The sequence below is a fragment of the Diadema setosum genome, chromosome 5, assembly GCF_964275005.1.
Source record: "Diadema setosum chromosome 5, eeDiaSeto1, whole genome shotgun sequence".
NCBI lineage: Eukaryota > Metazoa > Echinodermata > Echinoidea > Diadematoida > Diadematidae > Diadema > Diadema setosum.
This window is the reverse complement of record NC_092689.1, coordinates 8,332,113-8,351,827: the sequence shown is the minus strand read 5'-3', so window position 1 is coordinate 8,351,827 and position 19,715 is coordinate 8,332,113. Positions and strand designations below refer to the sequence as shown.

General features: G+C 38.7%; 1 protein-coding gene across 1 annotated transcript in view; it reads left to right on the top strand.

Moving 5' to 3' along the window:
• Positions 1-3,173: 3,173 nt before the first annotated feature.
• The window catches only part of LOC140229195 (ras-related and estrogen-regulated growth inhibitor-like), a 47,194-nt gene continuing 30,652 nt past the window's right edge, over positions 3,174-19,715 (top strand). Inside the window, exon 1 of the mRNA XM_072309464.1 lies at positions 3,174-3,354. Within this exon, the coding sequence (XP_072165565.1) occupies positions 3,174-3,354 (181 nt within the window). The remainder of the gene's footprint in view (positions 3,355-19,715) is intronic.

The following is a 19,715-nucleotide window of genomic DNA, read 5'->3' as shown; positions in this document are numbered from 1 at the left end:
ATTAATACTCGTATATTGATGTGAAGTTCACCTATATCGTCGTGTTTTTGTTTGTTTGTTTGTTTGTTTGTTTTTTTTTTGGGGGGGGGGGGTTAGCTTCTTTGTTAGTTTCTGCGTAAATGCGGAGTGGAGTATCATCGCTGTCCCCTCTCTTATCTCTTAATTTTACCATTTTAAATAACTTTTTTTTTTTTTTACAGGAATTAGAATTCCTTAAATCCCCTTTTCGCAACAGCGCTGTTGATTAAGTACAGGTTATGTATTAGATTACGTGTACTTAAATTGTACTTGAATTGAAGATTTGTAATTTTTATTGTCGAAGAGTAATGCACATTTTCCAGTAATAGCCTACACTATACTTGTCATGATTTCGTGAAGAATGTTTTCTTTAAACTCGTCCAGTTCCCTTCATTATTCTTTTAAATTCTCGCGGTAATTAATGTGTTAGGTCATCACGAGGGGGTCCATTATCATGGTTTGCAATGTACAATACTATGCATATAGACAAGGCTCACATTAATTCGTTTGTTTGTTCGTATAACATTTAAAATGAAATTATCCCTCGAATACATTAGTTGTACACAGTGCTTCATCATCATTTTCTAATGAAATATGAAGTAAGTAAGCCTTTGTTTGAGATTATTGTAAAATGAACTGAGACCTTGAGAAAAAGCTCGGGGACCTTGTGGATAAAACAAAGGTCCACTTGGACTCAAGCGTATATACATTGTAGGCGCTCTTGACAAGTTACCATATTACTGCACATCAAATCAGAACTAACATCACATTTTTCATTCACACTTTGGGGGAAAGGAGATAGTGACAAGATCAAATAAGCAGCATTTAAGCAAAAATTAATAGTTAATAGTTTTTCACTCCGACTGTCTGTTGGTGTGTGTGTGTATGTGTGTGTGTCTGATTGTGATTGTGTATGTTATGAGGCGCCATGGGTTCATGCAAAACTGGGCCATATTGCACTTTAGGAATGAAAAGACGCCATCATTATCATAATGATGTCTATTCGCATATTTTTTTTTTCTAATTAAATGAGGCAATATGAGCTACCGCATCCTTTGTGAGCACCAGTCGCAAGGCACAAAGCGCAACGTTGCAATAAAAAGTAATAAAAATGCACCTTCGATCAGAGGTCGTTTGCCTGTGGTATTTTCACCCCCATATAGAGATGAATATTTTAATAGTCACAGTATTGGTACTTGGCCAATAGGCTACGTTTGCATTGAACACTGGATAGAGGGTATTTATGCGGCCTTTGGCCCGAAGGTCGGGTGATCTCGAGATCGACTCCCGCAAAGTTTTTGAAATGGCAGCTGGACATCGGGTATTAAGATGTTTTCACGACGTCAGACTAATTGAATTATGATATTGGATCTGCGCTAAGGAGGAAAATAATACGCCTTGATGCATTATTCAAAGGAAAAAGTTCATGACCTAGGCTCCGATCGTGAAACAGAGTATTTTAAGGTGAAGAAAGACCGGGTGTAAAATAACATCCAGTTTAAAAAAAAAAAATGTTGTGTTTATTGAAAGCGCGGCGTAGGTCTCTCCCCTGCTGCGCCCAAGCTCTGTGGCATTGCTCTAGTCTGCCGTCGTGTTTCAAGCGCGTTTTTGCAGTGAATTTTGATATTTTCTCCCTCGAGTGATTTAAGCACCCGTCGAATTAGCCCCAAGCACAAATTATCTCACCCGAGAGAAGCACGTGAGGTGTCACTCACTGCTCCGTCGATTCGGTTTTTACTTCTCTGTTTTCGTCGTTAGCGCTAGCTATACGATAGGGTGGCACTTGATATGAGGTGTGTTTATGCTCGCCAAGGTGCCGCAATCGGGTGCAGATGTGATACTCCAGGGGGAAATCTGGAGGAACTTGTCAGCTGTACTTGAGATCATGAAATCTAGTCACGTGACATAGCATCCTTCTTCTCATTTTTTTTCATTTTTTTTTTCAAATCAAGAGATATACAGTCATCATTTTTTGCTCGAAACAAAATATCAAATCATTATGAGGTTTTGATCATCCGTTCAGTATATCATACTCTTTCGTTTGTTCAGTTTCAATGAATTAGGCCAATATACGGTAAATGCTTTGAAGTAATACTATAAACTAAAGTGTAGTTTGAAGCAAGGCTTACTTAAAACATTTTCATAATTTCGTTTTCAAATTATGAATTCAAATGTAAGTGATTTGACCGGCTGTCAGATTTCTCAAAACGAATGCCTCGTGCGAGTAATCCGTATATTCTTACAATACATAATTTGTATGCACAAAATTATTATGTGTGGTTTCACTATTAGTCTCAAAAGTAATGTTTATATATGACATTTGTGAAAGGTATATAGGTGTATGTGTATAAATGCATATTTGTATTTTTATATCTCTCAATCTTCTATCCTCTTTCCCGAGGCGGGCCACCAAATTTGCCCTTTTTTAAATTTCGTGGCCCGACTTTCACTTTTGGTGGCCCCGGGCCACCGGGCCACCGTTAGTGTCGAGCCCTGATATATACATATATATATATATATATATATATATATATATATATATATATATATATATATATATATATATATATATATATATATTTATATTTATATTCCTTTCTCCCTCTCTAAATCGTCGGTTGAGAATGATAAAGGCGTTAAGTTGTCACAAAACCCATAGTGTTCGAGACAACTTAACGCCCTTCTCATTCTCTACAGACGAAATGTAGTTACATAAATGAACAAATGATTCAAAATAACTTTTATTTCTGTTTGATGTTTCTTCTGTTCTGCAGGTAAGGCTCAACAGTCGAATTGTGGACATCGTCTTCTGACATCGACAGAAAATTCTGCCCGCCATTTTTTCCCTTGATGCTGGCATCAAGTGGTATTCGAAATTGCACATTCGACAAACGCAACCTTGGTAACGGACAAACAGCGACATTGGCGTCTAGTCGGCAAAAAGACTTGAAATAAAGCCTCGATACATTACTGCAGTTACCGTCCCCCAGGGCGACTGTTTTCCTGTACAATCAACAAAATAAAGGAGGAAACCCATCTTCAGATCCTCTTAAGATTTTTTTCCTCACTTTGCTCCACCTAACTGTTGAATTCCTTGGCAAGTCCGTTCTGGTAACACTAGTAGGTCCTACTGCGCTGCTCCCCTGTGAAACTAAATGACGGCGGATCTAGCACGGTGGAGCATTGAGACCCAGCCGATCATCACCATGTGCGGGTACCAGCAAAATCGGCGCTCCCCGGAGGAGCGCACGGCCGTGGAGAACTTGAAGGCGGGCGACAAAATGGCGGCCGACGCTCGGATTGTCGTGATCGGCGAGAAGAAAGTAGGCAAATCAGGTAAGCCCTGTGTTTTTCTTAAAGTTCTCACTTTCAAGTATGAATGTCGCGGCCATCACACATGGTGAGATATATATACGTTAAGCTAAAAATAGCGCGTATATACATAGTCTACAAGGCAATTCTACCACTGTGGAGGCCAAGTGTAAGTCACCAAAGAGAAATATTAGACACAATTAGAAGCTCCATGCAGGAGAACTAATAACATTTTGCAATGATCCGTTTGCACCGTGTGAAAAACAAAACAAAACATCAATTTTAAGGGTAATGGGCAAAACAAAAGAAAAATTTTCCTCTGTACTTATGAAAAATATGCAAACATTACCGGGGGAGTAGTTTTCATATCATTACTCTCATTATTAATAAAATTCTCATCATCTTAGTGTTACTATAACCAGGGATTATATACTTTTGCCTAAACCATTATCACTGCAATTTTCTGTTGATGTGTTATTAACTTTATTTATATTACTGTCAAACTCATTACAATTTATGGTCTGCATGTGTGCGCGGGTAGTTGTGGGCGTCAGATGGCTTTAGTTCTCTTCAAGGAAACTAGCGTGTCAAAACATTGTACTCAGCAGGAAGAAGAAATAATAAATCAACATCAAAGTGCATAAAAGAATTAAAATACCGCGACGCTGCCATGATCAGCGAAATAAAGTCGAAAATATGCGGGGAGAGCATCGAACTCTATCTCTACTCCTCGATCGCTTCCGAAAGAAGCAATAAAAACAGCTAGCATCCATCTCTTATCCCCATCTCTTTTAAAGAAATGAGAACCAATAAAGGATTAGATATGATGAAAAAAAATTATCAGAAAAAAAAAAAATAGATATGAAGTGCAAGGAAGAGAGAGTTCAAACGTGCACGCAAAAGAAAGGAGATTCGTCTCCTCCCTCCGGGGCTGCGACGCCGACAATTTGCTTGGATTAAATTGATCGAAATTTGCAAATGGTCTCCACAGTGGAATGCTGCAGTCGGCTGGCGGGCATCCTCTCGGTGTACTCAACATTTTCTCCTGCATAAGAAAGGATGAAGTTGCGCAAGGAAAACTCAGTGCCGACGTGATGGCTAATGTTGTCAATATTTGTTGTCTTTAATGTTAATTTTCTGGAAAGGAGAGAACATACAGCAGAATGATAATGGTTTCATCAAACACTATACGTTAAATTGTTAAAGTACTTATTATGATTGATCAGATAGTTGTATAGGATATGTAAAGAATGACTATATAGGTGAATAAAGATAGATAAATCATCATAAGAATAAACAGGAAAGCGCCTTTTACGCGATATTAATCTTAAAGTGAGAATCTTAGACTTATCTTAATCTTACACAGAAACTACTATGGTATACCTGTCATTGGTATCTCTGGTGTGATTATGTATTATTTCCATGTCATTAGTGTATACTATTCTGCATTTGCAAATCTAAATAGAGGTGGGCTATAGAGGGTGACATTTTCAGAACATGCTCATCACACCTTAGTTTGATGACTTTGTGCCTACTGACAGCATTTTTGAAAAAAAGAACGAAAAAAATGTGAAATCCAGGGTGCCCCGCCCGAAATCATTAAAAATCCAAGATGGCCGCCGTTTCGGCTTAAAAAAGACATTTTTGGCTATAACTCAGCTATTTTTTGGTCTATTGTGATGGTTTTGGTGTCTAACCCCATGTTTTGGGGGTCAAGGAAGTGGATTATAATGATAATTTTGGTGTAAAACCTAATCTTCCACATGATACTAACCTTTTTCCCATATTTAGGGTTAAATTTTCCTTGTCCTTTACCCTTACCCCACCCGCCATTTTTTGCACTTTTTTCTGTATTTTTTAAAAGTCATGTTTTAATAACAAGTTCTAGCTATCAATCTGGTGTTTTCTACCAATGATACAAGAAATATAACTTATGTTATATGATGTGTCATGCAGATACCGGTATGTGGCTGGTGCATTCCGGATGCATGGTAACTGTGCAACCAAGTACTAATACTGTATCTGCTTTATAGTGCACATTGACATTTGGTCAATAGACCTTTAACAATAGTCAAAGTGTACAATTCTACTGTACAAATGTAAGTGTACAATTTTGTAAAATGACTTGAATAAGCCTTCTATATATGCCAATTGTCCAGCACAAAGCCAAATGTACTTTACTGGATGATGTACATTGTATCTGCCGTCTTGCCTATAAACGCATTTTTACTATAACTCGGTCAGCTTTTTCATCTTTTAGCCTAGTTTTGGTGTTTCACCATCACCACTTGGTCCCTTATTTCTCATGCCTGCTTTTCCCTACCATGTACGGTATAGCTCTGTACTTTTATAAAGTAAGAATCCTCACGTTGGATGGGTAATTTGATACCATTTGAGTGATTTTCCAACCAGTTCTATGACAAACAAATGTTAGTACGATGTATGTTCCTCACATAGCATCATAATGGTAAAGTCATCATCTCACTCTCTGTGACTGAAAGTACCTATAAAGCTGAGGTAATTAATATCTGTTGACTTTATCAGTTATTTCCAGTTCTCTTTTCCAATTCCAAAATGTGGCCCAAGCACAACAAGCAGTTATAGTGTAGAGTATGTGCATCTAGGCTGTCTGTTACAGGAACATAAAACATGGAGAGGCCCATTAACAATGTTGATGAACTCAAGGAATGTCTGGATACCCGAGATCTCCTCAAACTCAACTTATAGCTTTTTTAGGTGGAGAGCTGTCATACCGCAGACTCATATCCCATCGAGATTATTGTACACCCACACGTGTACACTTTGTATAAGGTCTCGATACCAAGTCTCTGCTCAAGGTGAAAATGAAGGTGAACTTGACTCTTCTTGTGACTGGAGGAGAATCTGATAATCAATATCCCTGCCCCTGATATGTACCTTTTCAAATTTTGTTCTATATCACAAATATCCCGTGAATCTGATAATCAATATCCCTGCCCCTGATATGTACCTTTTCAAATTTTGTTCTATATCACAAATATCCCGTGTATATGCAATGTAAATAAATTTCTTTGTTCATTTTGATGGAGGTGAAAATAAAGTTGAAAGTTGAAAGTTGAAAGTTGACATGGTGAATGCATTGAATCGAAAGTCAACCAATGGCATCATACAACCAACTGCCCATACCAACCTTGAAGATATTGTTGATAGTGAACTGGGCATCAATGATTCTACATCTTAATTGTGATATTGGATTACATACAAAGGTGCACGACGAAACTGGTACCTTGGTATGTGTTGAGACCAAGAGCATGAGGCATATGGAATCGAGCACATGGAAAAAAATGAAAGGGACAGATCAGCATCATCACTTGTGATGCCCAAAGCAAGTTGATGTACAGACAGTACTGCTGATGCAGATTCTTCCATGTATAATACATTGACTCATGGGATGCATCATCCAGCCGAAACATTACCTTTGTGCTGGACAATATTGGCATATCACAGAAGGCTTATTCAAGTCATTTTAAAATTCAATTTGTGCACCTACATAAGTACAGTAGAACTGTAGTGTATGATTACATGTCTAATGACCAAATGCTAATTAGCACTACAAAGCAGATACAGTATAAGCACTGGCTTCACAGTTAATACCATGCATCCTGAATGCACCAGCCACATATACCGGTATCTGCATGACACATACGTTGTACATATAGCGTAAGTTATTTGTATTTCTTCTTGTATCGTCAGTAGAAAACACCAGATTGATAGCTAGTACTTGCTATTAAGAGTATGGTAGATAACATGACTTTAAAAAAATACAGAAAAAAGTGCAAAAAATGGCGGGTGGGGTAGGGGTAAAGGACAAGGAAAATTTAACCCTAAATATGGGAAAAAGGTCAGTATCACATGGAAGAGTAAGTTTTACACCAAAATTATCATTATAATCCACTTCCTTGACCCCCAAAACATGGGGTTAGACACCAAAACCATCACAATAGACCAAAAAATAGCCAAGTTATAGCCAAAAATGTCTTTTTTAAGCCGTAACGGCGGCCATCTTGGATTTTTAACGATTTCGGCCGGGGCACCCTGGATTTCGCATTTTTTTCGTTCTTTTTTTCAAAAATGGTGTCAGTAGGCATAAAGTCATCAAACTAAGGTGTGATGAGCATGTTCTGAAAATGTGACCTAAAATTGACCCTCTATAGCCCACCTCTAATCTAAATACATAATTTGATTCTTTGCGCAGTATCAACTCGTGATATTATGCCATTGCAGAAAAGCATTCGCTGGCATTCTGTCTTTTATCTGCTATTCAATGTTTGATTTAGACCGAAGAAAACGCTTCGTGTTGCCTTATACCTTCAGCTTACATTCATATTTCTAATGTGTGTAGTCAATTTCGGCTGTGGGGAAAATTATCTGTATTTCAGGACTTCGAGAGCTTTAGTTCCTTCCTTTTCTTTCCTTCTCATCCTATCCTATCCCCCTCTGAATCTTGTTTCGCTACAATTTTATGGAAAATGCATCTGCGATGATGTAAGGAAAACCCTAAAGATTATACGAACACTGCCTTACCTTCAGCTTAAATTCGTATTTCTAATGTGTGTAGTCAGTTTCGGCTGTGGGGGAGAAAAAATCATTTGTATTTTGGGACTTCGCTTTACTTCCTTCCTTTTTTCTCCTCATCCTATCCTATCTCCCTCTGTATCCCGTTCCGTTACAATTTTATGGAAAATGCATCTGCGATGATGTGAGGAAAACCCTGAAGATTATAAGAACACGCCGGTATCGAGTCAACCATGTGTTGTGTGAGGAATCTATTGTAAGAAAGAGTACTCATTATTTATCATCAGAGTGTGCGTTGTGCGCACGATTCTAAACTCGTGATATATTATGAGATAGAGGCTAATATCCAAGCGTATCTGAATGCAAAACAAAATAAGGATATATATATATATATATATATATATATATATATATATATATATATATATATATATATAAGGTGCGCTATTGAGGTGATGACAAAGGGCATTTTGATTGAGTTTTCGACATTAATGTCTTCAGATTTATTTGTCTTCCCGGCAGATGTGTGTGTCTAAGCAGATGTGGGTGTTTGTTTCCACACCACCCACACCATGCAGTTCAACACACATGAATCAGAATTCTGTTCTATAGTTGAAATGGAGCTGAATAAGGACTGCGGTCTCATTAATGTCGTGTATAAATAGACAAGAAAACGACGGGATCTTAGCGTCCTGTTATCTTGTACAAGAAATCAGTGCAATTAAGCTCATAAAAGCGAAGGGCAGGACGATCATCCACGAAATCAGTATAGCCTTAAAACGGTGCTTTGGAAAGGGTTAATATGCGTGCTTTGTCTTAAGTGTTGGGACATTATGCATCAAACACACATGCCCTCTGGGTGTATAGGAAACTCAGTGACAATACAGCACAATGTCTCAGTTTGGCGCCAAACCAAACCAAACGCGCCTAATGATCAGTGTCAGTACTGTCACTCTCTAGATGTTATATTTTAAAGGATTATTTTGAGTGTGAGTGTGACCCTATGCGTCTGCTGTCTAGGCAGAGATGCAAGCACGATTTCGACAAGGAATGCTCCTTTGTGCGAGTTCTTCTTCTGGGATTGTCTGTGTTTACGAACTCGCCAGACAATAGTACTCATGTAGTAAAAATCTGATTATAGCAACCACTGCAGCTGGTTGTTGCCTATATACGCGCTGTAGTTTAAGTGAATATCTATTAACTCGTTATCTGAAAACCAACTCGACATTACATGTTTAAACGGACGCTGAATTCAAGATAACGAATTATGACGTCATTTTGAGGTTTCCGAATAAATAAAATTAGGAAAAAAGTCGCATTACGCATGGTAATTAAGGTGCAGGAAACAATGACAATAAAGTCTACGATATCCAACATTGGCATCATAGACCAAGTTGCGTATAACGTAACTGCAGAACCATTATAAGCTATACGTAAAAGTACACACGCACCTTAAAGTCATCTACTTATTTTGGAAATAAATTTATCCCGCAGTAATTTATTTACAAAAATAAACTCGGCGGAATATTACCGAGACTAGACGCTCGGCCTTTTTTTCCTTGTGATGTAGACAATTCAGTGTCATTAAAGATAAAAGCATTTCCACTCTGAGTTGAATTTCCGTCTTTTTTTATCTGACCTGGACCTGACCATCTCATCTCTCCGATATCAAGGGGTAAAATGCCTAAAATCAACAGAAAACACTCACTGGCCTAAGTTCCCATTGTGTATCCCTGGAGGGACGGTGAATCAAATTATTATCATATCGTCATCAACTCATTTGCATAAAAGGAACTGATCGGAGAGCAGTTCCAAGATTCATTGTATAGATTTAATGAAATTCATATGATTTATTTAGATACAAACGCGAGATAGATTCAATGTTGAACGGTCGCAGCAACAACAATCGGAAATGAAAACTTCCAAGCACACATGCAGGGATTCCGTGCCCATGGTAAAATTGCAGAGTGCAATGCCATCTCATTGCCTCATTTTGTTTATTCATATTGATTAAAATCAAGCAAGAAGAATGGCAGAAGATTGATCAAACCTTGACTTACACTATCTTTTAAACTTTCCGTCATAAAAAAAAATTGTTGATATTGGTCGAAACTACGAGAATGTGTAAATTATGCGTCTCTTACCATATTGCCTGTCTTATGCAGGTTTCAAAACAAAGATTGAGAACACTATTTTCTGTTGGCTATACAAGGCGACTACTATACTATAGCTCCTTCACTACTAAAATTGCCACTCCTTTCAATTTCCATTATGACTGTGTGCGAAAATACAAGTTTAACCTCTATCATAGCGACAATCTCTGTGTATATGTCAATGGGAGACTTTAGATATGCTGGTAATCTTATCATCTTGATTATTTTTGCCCATGAAGTCGCGACTGGCATTACTGTTGTGTGAAAACGTTAGAAACTTATCCTACTCTGTGTCTGATTTTCGGTGAAACGTCTTGTTAGAGTTTACTCTGCGAACTACTTTAACCCTTTGTATACTTTGAATGCCGATTGGTACAGCAAACCCCATAGCATTGTACACACTGTCCAATGTCCCTGGCATAGAAAGGGTTAGACGCGATCGCATGGGTCGATTGGCATCTCCGATAAAGACGCGGAATGCAGTCCGGTTTTTTAATGCATCTGAAATGCATCCCGTTAGTGGGATGGCAGGGATGTGTTGTTACAGCTCCGTGAATGTACTGTGTAATGTACATAATGTATGTTGCTATACTGTAACGCTACTTTTTATCTACATACTGTAGACGACAAATATTTTGAGGGTGTGTCTTGAAATGATTACGTGGGATTTCTTGTCTATTTCGACAGTTCTCGAAAGTATGAGAAACTACGACTTACTAGTATATACCTTTCTTCTCAACATCTTGTCAAAAGTACTTTCATCAGTCGAGCTAAATTACAGTTAAGGGTTGCAGGGTTTTCTTGGAATTTGCACGATGGCTAAACATGAATGTTCTTCACAGGCGCATGCACAACCTGTGCATGGCCTCGTGATAGCTAATTAACCACAATCCATGGCTAGAAAACGACACGTGGATAAAGCAATTTACGGAGCAACGTAAGGCCGCGCGTTGATTCCGGGAGTAATCCGCTGGAAGCAATTAGTTCAGAGGAAGGGTCTTGGTGGCTGCTGTTTGAGTTAATCACTTCTTTAGTTCATTTAAAACTATCTTAACCTCTCATGTTGATGGAGGGGACAATGCTCCAAATACTTGCTTTATTCTACGCCACTCCTATGCCTGTCTCTCTGAACGCGAGCGCACGACTTTGTTATAAAGAGAACAAACCTATAGGTAATCACCAGTTCTGTGGTAATCACTGTAGAAGTGTACGCAGTGCGCATGCTCACAGGCATCAAATGCACCCAATGACGGATGGATTATAGCTACTACGGATGCACGGAAAATAAGTTCAAAATACTAGTAGTGGCATCACACCTTTCCTCATTATATTGATTAAAAGAAAAAGGAAGGTTTCAAGTTTATTTCACATCTTTAAAAAGAAATACAACATAAACAAAAAAGTACAACATAAAGAACATACTCGTATCACATTTGACGTCAAAAATATAAACAAAATAAGTATTACAAAAAACAAATGGAAATAAGGTCAGATGGCATCAGATTGTCTGACACGCACGCACACACACACACACGCACGCACTCACAAAAGCGCAGTAGATGGGGGGGGGGGGAGGGGGTAGCAAAAGCCATTGACCTATCAAGGCTATTCTCCTTTTTTTTTTCTCTTGTTACATTTTGCTACAAACATGGACAAATACAAACAAGCTAAAGAGTTCACACAATAACAAACAATACAGGAACGAACAACAGGCATTCGATGAAACTTACATAGGTTATAATCTTACAGGAGAAATTAAACACACACACACACGCACACCTTTTCGAGGAAGTAGCTGGGGCATATCAAAAGGGAGAAGTTAAAATCAAGGGATATTCCAGGAAGGTGAGGTGGAAAAGAATAAATGTCATGATGAAAATGGGGAAAAACGACATAAGGTGTAGACGCACAGTGGATTGCCCATTGCTGTCTCGAGATATCTGTTAACAGAACATGTTTGAATAACCAGTACTTGTGAGTCGAACACGGAACTTTTAACGTTAGCCTTGCGCGTCTTTGAGTATTTCTTGTTAATCACTGCAAAGGAAAATTTAAGCTTCAAAAATCGTCAGAGCGCATGCTAAGCGGCCTCGACCGATTCTATTTTTTTTGCAGCAATATTGTAGTTGCTACTAATGACTTGATCCATGTAATCGACGCTTGAGCAGTTGGGCTTCCGTCCGGAAAGAATCCAGGTCCAATACCAATTAACTCGCTCGAGTGATCAGAATTTCATATGATGAGCTGATCAAGCTGTTCATAGATGGGAAAAAGGCGTACATATTGTGATAGTAAAGGGCGGATAGAGGAGCTATACTTTCACTCCTCAGCAAGATTTCGATGTTATTTTTATCATAATTGGTTTTGTATATTTGTTCAAAATGTTGATGTTCGCGTCCATGATGACGAGCAGCTGATTTAGAACAATGTCTTTCACGTGCGAAAAGTTTCGGGGGAAAAAGAAGGAGAAGGAAACGATTAGAAGTCATTTGCCTGAGCTAATGTAACGGTGATTAGATGATTGTGCTCTACGCACGCGCGCGGGCGCATGCACTCGCACATTTCATACTGCATCATTTATGACCATGGCAACATCATCATGGTTATTTTTGGCATGAAGATAATTTTGGGATCCCAGACATGGAGTTTTCACGGAGCAGAAGATGAATTTTGCCCTTTCATCCAGCCATAAAAAGAATGGACAACTTGAGGCATGGGCAATTACGCTGTGAAGAAAAGACTCATGCTGTCAGCTTGGCTAAATCAATTCATCATCCAACAGCAAAACCAAGCTTTACTTGAAGACACCATCCTCCATCTTTCTTCCCTATGACACCGGTGTTCACCGACTCAATTCAGGAAAGCAAAGAACAATTTCCCGGTGTTATAGTCTCTGTATAATGCTGCGTTTAGCGGTTAGAGGAAAAGTTGGATTAGCAGTTGAGGTCTGTAGGTTTTCCTTTTAGTCCGACGTATCTTTTAATCTGTCCGTCAAAAAGAAGTCCTTTGCGGTTAATTGGCTGTTATTGATCCTGTTGATGGAGGACGATTGAGTGAAGGTCTGATTAAGTTTGATAATCCAGTTTTTATTTTTTTTTATTAGCGCATCTAATTGACTAAAATGTTAAGCGTGTCGATGAACTTGCGGTAAGCTGCCGAAGAAGATAAGAGAATATACTACGAGGACTCTATTGGATCAGGTAGCATTTTCCAGGATTTCTTGGGAAGTTCGTTACCACTTAATTCTCACCCTTTTATTCACGATCGTCTTCTTCCAACACCGTTCAAAGAGACGGCAGATTGCCTCAGTTGAGTTCGTCGAAAAGATTACCTGCGCTCTTCTTTATTTCCATTTGACTGTTATCCTGTTATGAATTTCAGATTAATTGATTGTACTCAAACTCCTTCGCACTCTGCTTTGGAGTTCTCTCATTGTGAAAAAGATAGGAAAAAAGAAACAAAAACCAAAGTTACGAGGTCCTTTTCCTCGAAACATCAAAGCTTTCTTTGACCACGTCATAATTACTGATAAAGATGATCAAAGCCATTTATCGACGTCACATCACCGTGATCAAGTCGACGCATCTCATGTCATACATAAACAAATAAATTAACAAACTGAGAAAAGAATTCAAATATCTGGTGACAACAACAATAACAAAGCAACTCTGTATCCATTGCCAAGGCATCATTAGTTTAAGACAAGGAATGTGTACGTGTGTGTGTGTGTGTGTGTGTGTGTGCTTTAAACCGACCACTACTTCGACCGTCGTCACTATTGATATGCCTTGTCCAAAGGTCATCCATCTGATGGACTCATGCCCGTATAGATGACTGACAGTTGAAACAAATGGTGCCTGCCCATCAGGGTGACCAATTAATTATATCAATGGGCAAACAGATTGCACGGTAAATGGCATGCATGCCATTGGAGTGGTCAAAGAAACCAAGGTAGGACTTCGCCGAATAGAAAAAAAAAAGAACCAGAAACGAAATAGAAGAACTTCATCTTTGTCATCTTTCAGACCACTCCGGTTAGGAATTGTGCTACCATTTGTGGGGTGTAGGGGACAAAATATACGACGATGCCATAGCAACGCATTATTCGGGTCCCATCAGCATATAGATTCCATCTTACCCCATCAATTCAGATGGCGCTCTTTTACGTTGTACGTGTCACTAAACAATGCATGTGGCGATCCATCGGAATGCTAACTACGATTAGAAGACGCATGTATCATTTCTTTCTTTTTCTTTTCGTTCCTTCTTTTCTTTTGCCTAGCATGAAGTTCATTTCCATCTTTTATGCACAGCCATTAACGTCAAGTTGGGACATGGCAAATGATGGACCTGATTGGGGTTGACTGTGGGTCGAATGACATTAATGAGATAGGGACCACAGGCCGAACTGAAGCCCTTTCCACTTTTGTTGCGAGACGGACAAAATTGAACATAGCTGCATGAGTGTTATTCATGGAAATATGCCACAACGTGATCGTCTTATTCCGACTGCATGGATGCTTGGGAAGATAATACTTTTTTCTATTCATTTGTATCGTTTCTCTTTTTTTTTTCCTTTTTTTTTTGGGGGGGGGGGGTGAGTGAGGGGGAGACTACGGGTCAATTAGGGGATCGCTGAACACAGCCAAATCTAGCCAGCGTCGGTGAACTAGGACAACCATTTACCGACAACAAAATTAAATGCAGCAATTTGATACCTTAATCGTTTTACCCTTTGTGCGTTTTGGTTCTAAAGAAAATAATGGCAAGAGTGAATTATTGCAACGTCTACCACACTCAGCTAGAAGCATTTTACCACTTAATTGATTTGTTGTGGTCTCACAGTGTCTAACAAAGAGAGCAGATTTGTGCTTGATTCTATTGAAACTCTTGCTCGTGATAAGGACCATTGTAATGTAACCAGCCACAACGGATTTCAGTATTGCAATGTTTTTTAACCATAAGACACGAGTTTTTGTGTTTGACACAAGCGCCGTTTGTATCGAAACTGGTATCTGTAGATTTTCTCATTGCCGACTAAATGCCTGCTTAAACGAACACGAACGGTAGCCGTAGGCTGCTGCTTTCAGCACAATGCAATTTTGCCTTGTTTGAAGAGCACTCTCAAAAGGCGGCAGCGCAGAATCGTATAAGAATCCGCGGTTTCACCTTATAATGTGTTGGATATTCTAGAGGGACAGGAGAAACAGAAGCAACCGCAAAAGTTTGGAAGAGCTTTCGTATTTCTTTCGTTTGATTGGAAGCCTAGAGGGAATTTGACCGATACACAGATTAGAGAGAAAGAAATGGGAATTTATCGAGCGAGTAATAAAGATGTAATGCCGTGATATTTGTGGCTGTGTTGTGTCACGACAACCCTTTACTTGATGATTGATAGGTCTCCCCTCATCCGAATTGTGCTTTGGTCTCTATTAGTTCAAACCACAGAGCTGTATAGTTCCATATGTTAAAACCCTTGTATTAGCTGCCAAGGTACGCATTTCAGACAGGTATCTTGGGCAAGCTTCTACTCTGGTTCTGAAAGGGTTAATTACTCGCAGACGTTTAGACGGTCAGTTCGGGTCAGTGAAGATCATTCCTTGGAGATCTAGCCGCCTGCGCTGTGTAGGCTCGACCATAGTGGCCCCTGGATACGGAACGATAGGGAGACTGAAAACAAAGAATAAGAAAACTCCTTTCTAAGATTTTTTATTCAGATTTTGTTGTTGCTGTTTGGCCACCAGAAGACCCATGATTAACACAGGCTAGACAATTCGACTTGTTTCGTGTAATACCCAAGCGTGATTCGCTGGAATGATAAATCACGATGCTGACGAAGAAATTCATCATTTTAACTTGACAGACAACGCCATAAGAGATAATATATCCCCTCAATCATGAATACCAACGTAAGAGTGTAAACGGACGCCACTAAGGTTTGTACAGGACTTTCCATCCCATTTTACATCCCGACAGGTTCATTAGAGAAATTAATTTGGAGAATAGGTATAATCTTAAACATAATATATTTGTATCTTCAATCGTTTCTTCATCTTCGGAACTATGGTAAAAAGGGTCACTGTATCATCCAGGTGACGAAATTTTGTTTATTTGTTTATCCGCACTGTGCCCGTAATGATTAGTCAATTATCTCTCTAAAGACATCAAGATGACTCGTAAAATTCTATTCAGTCCTAGAGGGGACATTGAATACGATTTAAGTAGTCTCTGATGGTGTATATAAAAAAGGTTTCGCCAAGGCAAGGAGAACTCTGACACAATTATTTATCGAAACAAAAGTGTAGGTGATGAGTGATGTCGGTAAGACATCGGATTCATCGTGTGGGCGTTCCCCCCGGAGTAGGAAGATGAAGTAATGGTATACAGGAGGAACAGGAGGACAGGGTATTATAAGGATATCGAAGGATGAAACGATTGGAGTGAATGCCATAAACGACAGCGTGTCTTTATGATCGAATCAGCCCAGCGACATTTTCCCCCTCCCCCTCTCTGAGTGTTCGTCACAGATTGATGGTAGTTGGAATTTAAGAGTAATTTCTACTCTGTGTTCAAAGTTGGCCCCAATAGATAAGGTCAAAGCAGAAGCAAAACTAATGAGAATGATATGGATAATGTTGAAAACTCTGTGCATTCATGAAACAGAGATATTACCATCAACTGCATTTGAAGGCAATTTGCATTTCAACCCAGTAATACTATATTTCAATCCATCACTGTAAAACAATAGATAATACAAAATATACATTTATAAATTGATATTATCATAAATCATATATTGTCATGACACAGTATAATACAAAATATATGGACGGATAATATTATAACTGGAAAAATGCAAACTTTGCTATGTTAACAAAAAATTAATTAAGCGATGTAAAAGAGTGATCCATTGAAAAGCACAGCTTGTGAAACGTGGATCATTTGGGAAAACGCACACACAATAAACCAATAGCATATGTATTCAAAATCAATCCAATTATATACCGTAAAAGAATTTGATTAATGATATAAGATACTAATGGTATGAAGCATGTTGTTCGCAGTAATTGTATCAAAGTACAAAAAAGGCATGAAACTTGAAATAACATTAAAATATTACGATCATTCAGCCGCGCGTGACGTGATGATTCCCATGAAATCCATGAAATCTCTATACTGACCACCACGTAAACATCACTAGATATTCATTCGAGGGCTAAAATTGAAAAGAAAACATATGGATATATATTGCATTGTATATCTTTCACATCAAAATTATTTTTGTTTTTCAGTCACCTCAGCAATGGATATGTTTTTAAGGGCGAAGGCGTTGAGTTAGTCACTGAATTATCATCTACCATAAAAAGAAGAGGAAAATTGATTCGGTGATAATTGATGTGCCTAAGCCTAATAGGAGTATTTTGAGTTTGACATCACCATCTCAGTTACAATGCATCTGTGCTAGGCCTTATATTGTGATTGCAACAGCATCACTTTCCGTTGAAAACATGTGAAACTTCAACATTGCATACCTTTTCTACCTTTTTTGTGTGAATTTCGTATCTTTCTGCCGGTCTAATTTTACCTTATTACAAAACTTCGTTTCAAAAGTTATTCAACGTGATGTGTAATTGTACCTAATACTGAAGACACACGATCATTAAGTTCCCTAAGCCTCGAGTTCTCCATGAAATGAATAAGATTCTCTCAAATGAATCGATCCAAATCAGATATATAGATAGCACCGATAATTCAATAACGTGAAGGATTGGTGTTGTAATTGAGCCTTACGTTCGATGTGAAATATCTGCAGGAAAGTGAAATTTGTAATAATACAACGCATTTTTCTTTCTTCCTTTTTTTCTTTCCTTGTTTCTCTTTTTCTTTCCTTGTTTCTTTGTTCTTTTCTTTCTTTCTTTCTTTCTTTCTTTCCTTTTTGTTTTTTTGACGTCGCAAAATTGAAGTAATTGCTTCCAGCATGGCAAGGTTCGACCAAGAATGATTGTTAAATTTTGCATTTGAGCATAGTCTTTTTACAAGGAGGACTTTTAATTTGCTGTATGGGAATGCTATGGTTCTAACAAGTCTCAAGTTTTACATTTTGCGACAGAAAAACGTTTTCTTGACGAAGAGCGCACCCTTGAGGTAGCTGTTGTATCATGATGCTCTGATTGTAAATGTAAAACTTCATGTAAATAAAGGTCAGCATTCATTGAAAATGCTTGTAATCTAGTTCTTTGTCGCCAAAATTTGTATTTTAGAGAGCAGTAAACAATTAAGTTTTTCGTAAACTTGACCTGAGAGCAGCCGCGGCTAAAAATAATAATAATAAAAAAAAAAATCAACCCATGACCACACGTAATGTTGCTTTTTTTTTTTTTCATAGCACCCACGAATTGTATTCATCATCGATGCGGAAGACACTGTTATAGGGCATATGATTATACTTGTGTACCAAGCATGACATAGATTATAAGGTTGGTTTAATGTATTTTCTTTTCCTCAAGTCAATACTTCTGTGAGGCTCCATGAGATGAGAGAAGTGGCGAAAAATACGAATTGGCCTATAAACGTGTTACACCACCTTACTGTTCAGCTATGCAATGGACCAAAATGAAGATGTATATGTTTGTGCATTTGGCTTGCGTTTCTCAGTAAAACTAGCGCCATTTCGTCGGGGGATATTCTGATATTTGCGAAAAAAAAACCTTTTAACCTTTTCTCCCTTAAACGTTTTCCGTTGAAGCGCGACGCGACGGGGGAAATCTCCATTTGCTTGACCTTCGAGTCAGGCAGCGCTCCCCGCAGAATCGGGTCTAGGAAACCTTGAGGAAAGTTTGGCGACGTTCCTTATCGATTACTCGATGGCGGGAAGTGAGCATTCGTCTTACTTAAGACGAAGTAGTGTAGCAAGGGAGATGGGCAACGGGACATTGCTTATCATTTCGAGCTTTTGAAACGACTTTAAATCGCCTCCACAAAAATCCCACGATATATCTGCATTTACTCGTAGATAGTTGTTGTTGTTGTTGTTTTGTAAGTGGTACGTTTCCAAGACGTGGGGAACTTCATGGCCTGACTTTCGAATATCTGGAATTTTGAAAGAATAAGATGGAAACGTGCATATATCGCGTGAGATCACCATCTAACACGACAACTCAAGGACAAGAAGCACGGACTTTCATTGCGGGGTGGAAGATTTCACACTGCGCTTGAGATGAAGATATAAGAGGTTGATAACGTCATCCATATTCACACCCGGTGCATGTCAAGATAAGGAGATGGATGCTCTGGAACACAACTAATCAGGATTACATGCAGGTTTTGATTTTCAGCAGCTGATCCCACTTCCAATCGGGGGTATCCATCAAAATGGCAAAGGCAGAGATGCTTATTTTCTCCGAACTCACGGATGACTTGTTTATCATTTTCACAAATGTCTTCCAGAGTGAAACCGTTCCGCTGTCTCATGTTTCTCTCTCCCCTCCCCCCCCCCCTCTCTCTCTCTCTATCTCACTCACTTACTATCTCCAGCTGGTCTCTTAGAATTTTTGCCTTACCTTGTAAAGATGAGGTAAATATGAAGAGGGTGACCGCAAAACGGGTCAAGAGCTATTTCAAAACATTTTAAAGTAAGCTCATTATTAGATAGAGTAAAATGTTTTTAAAAAAAGAGAT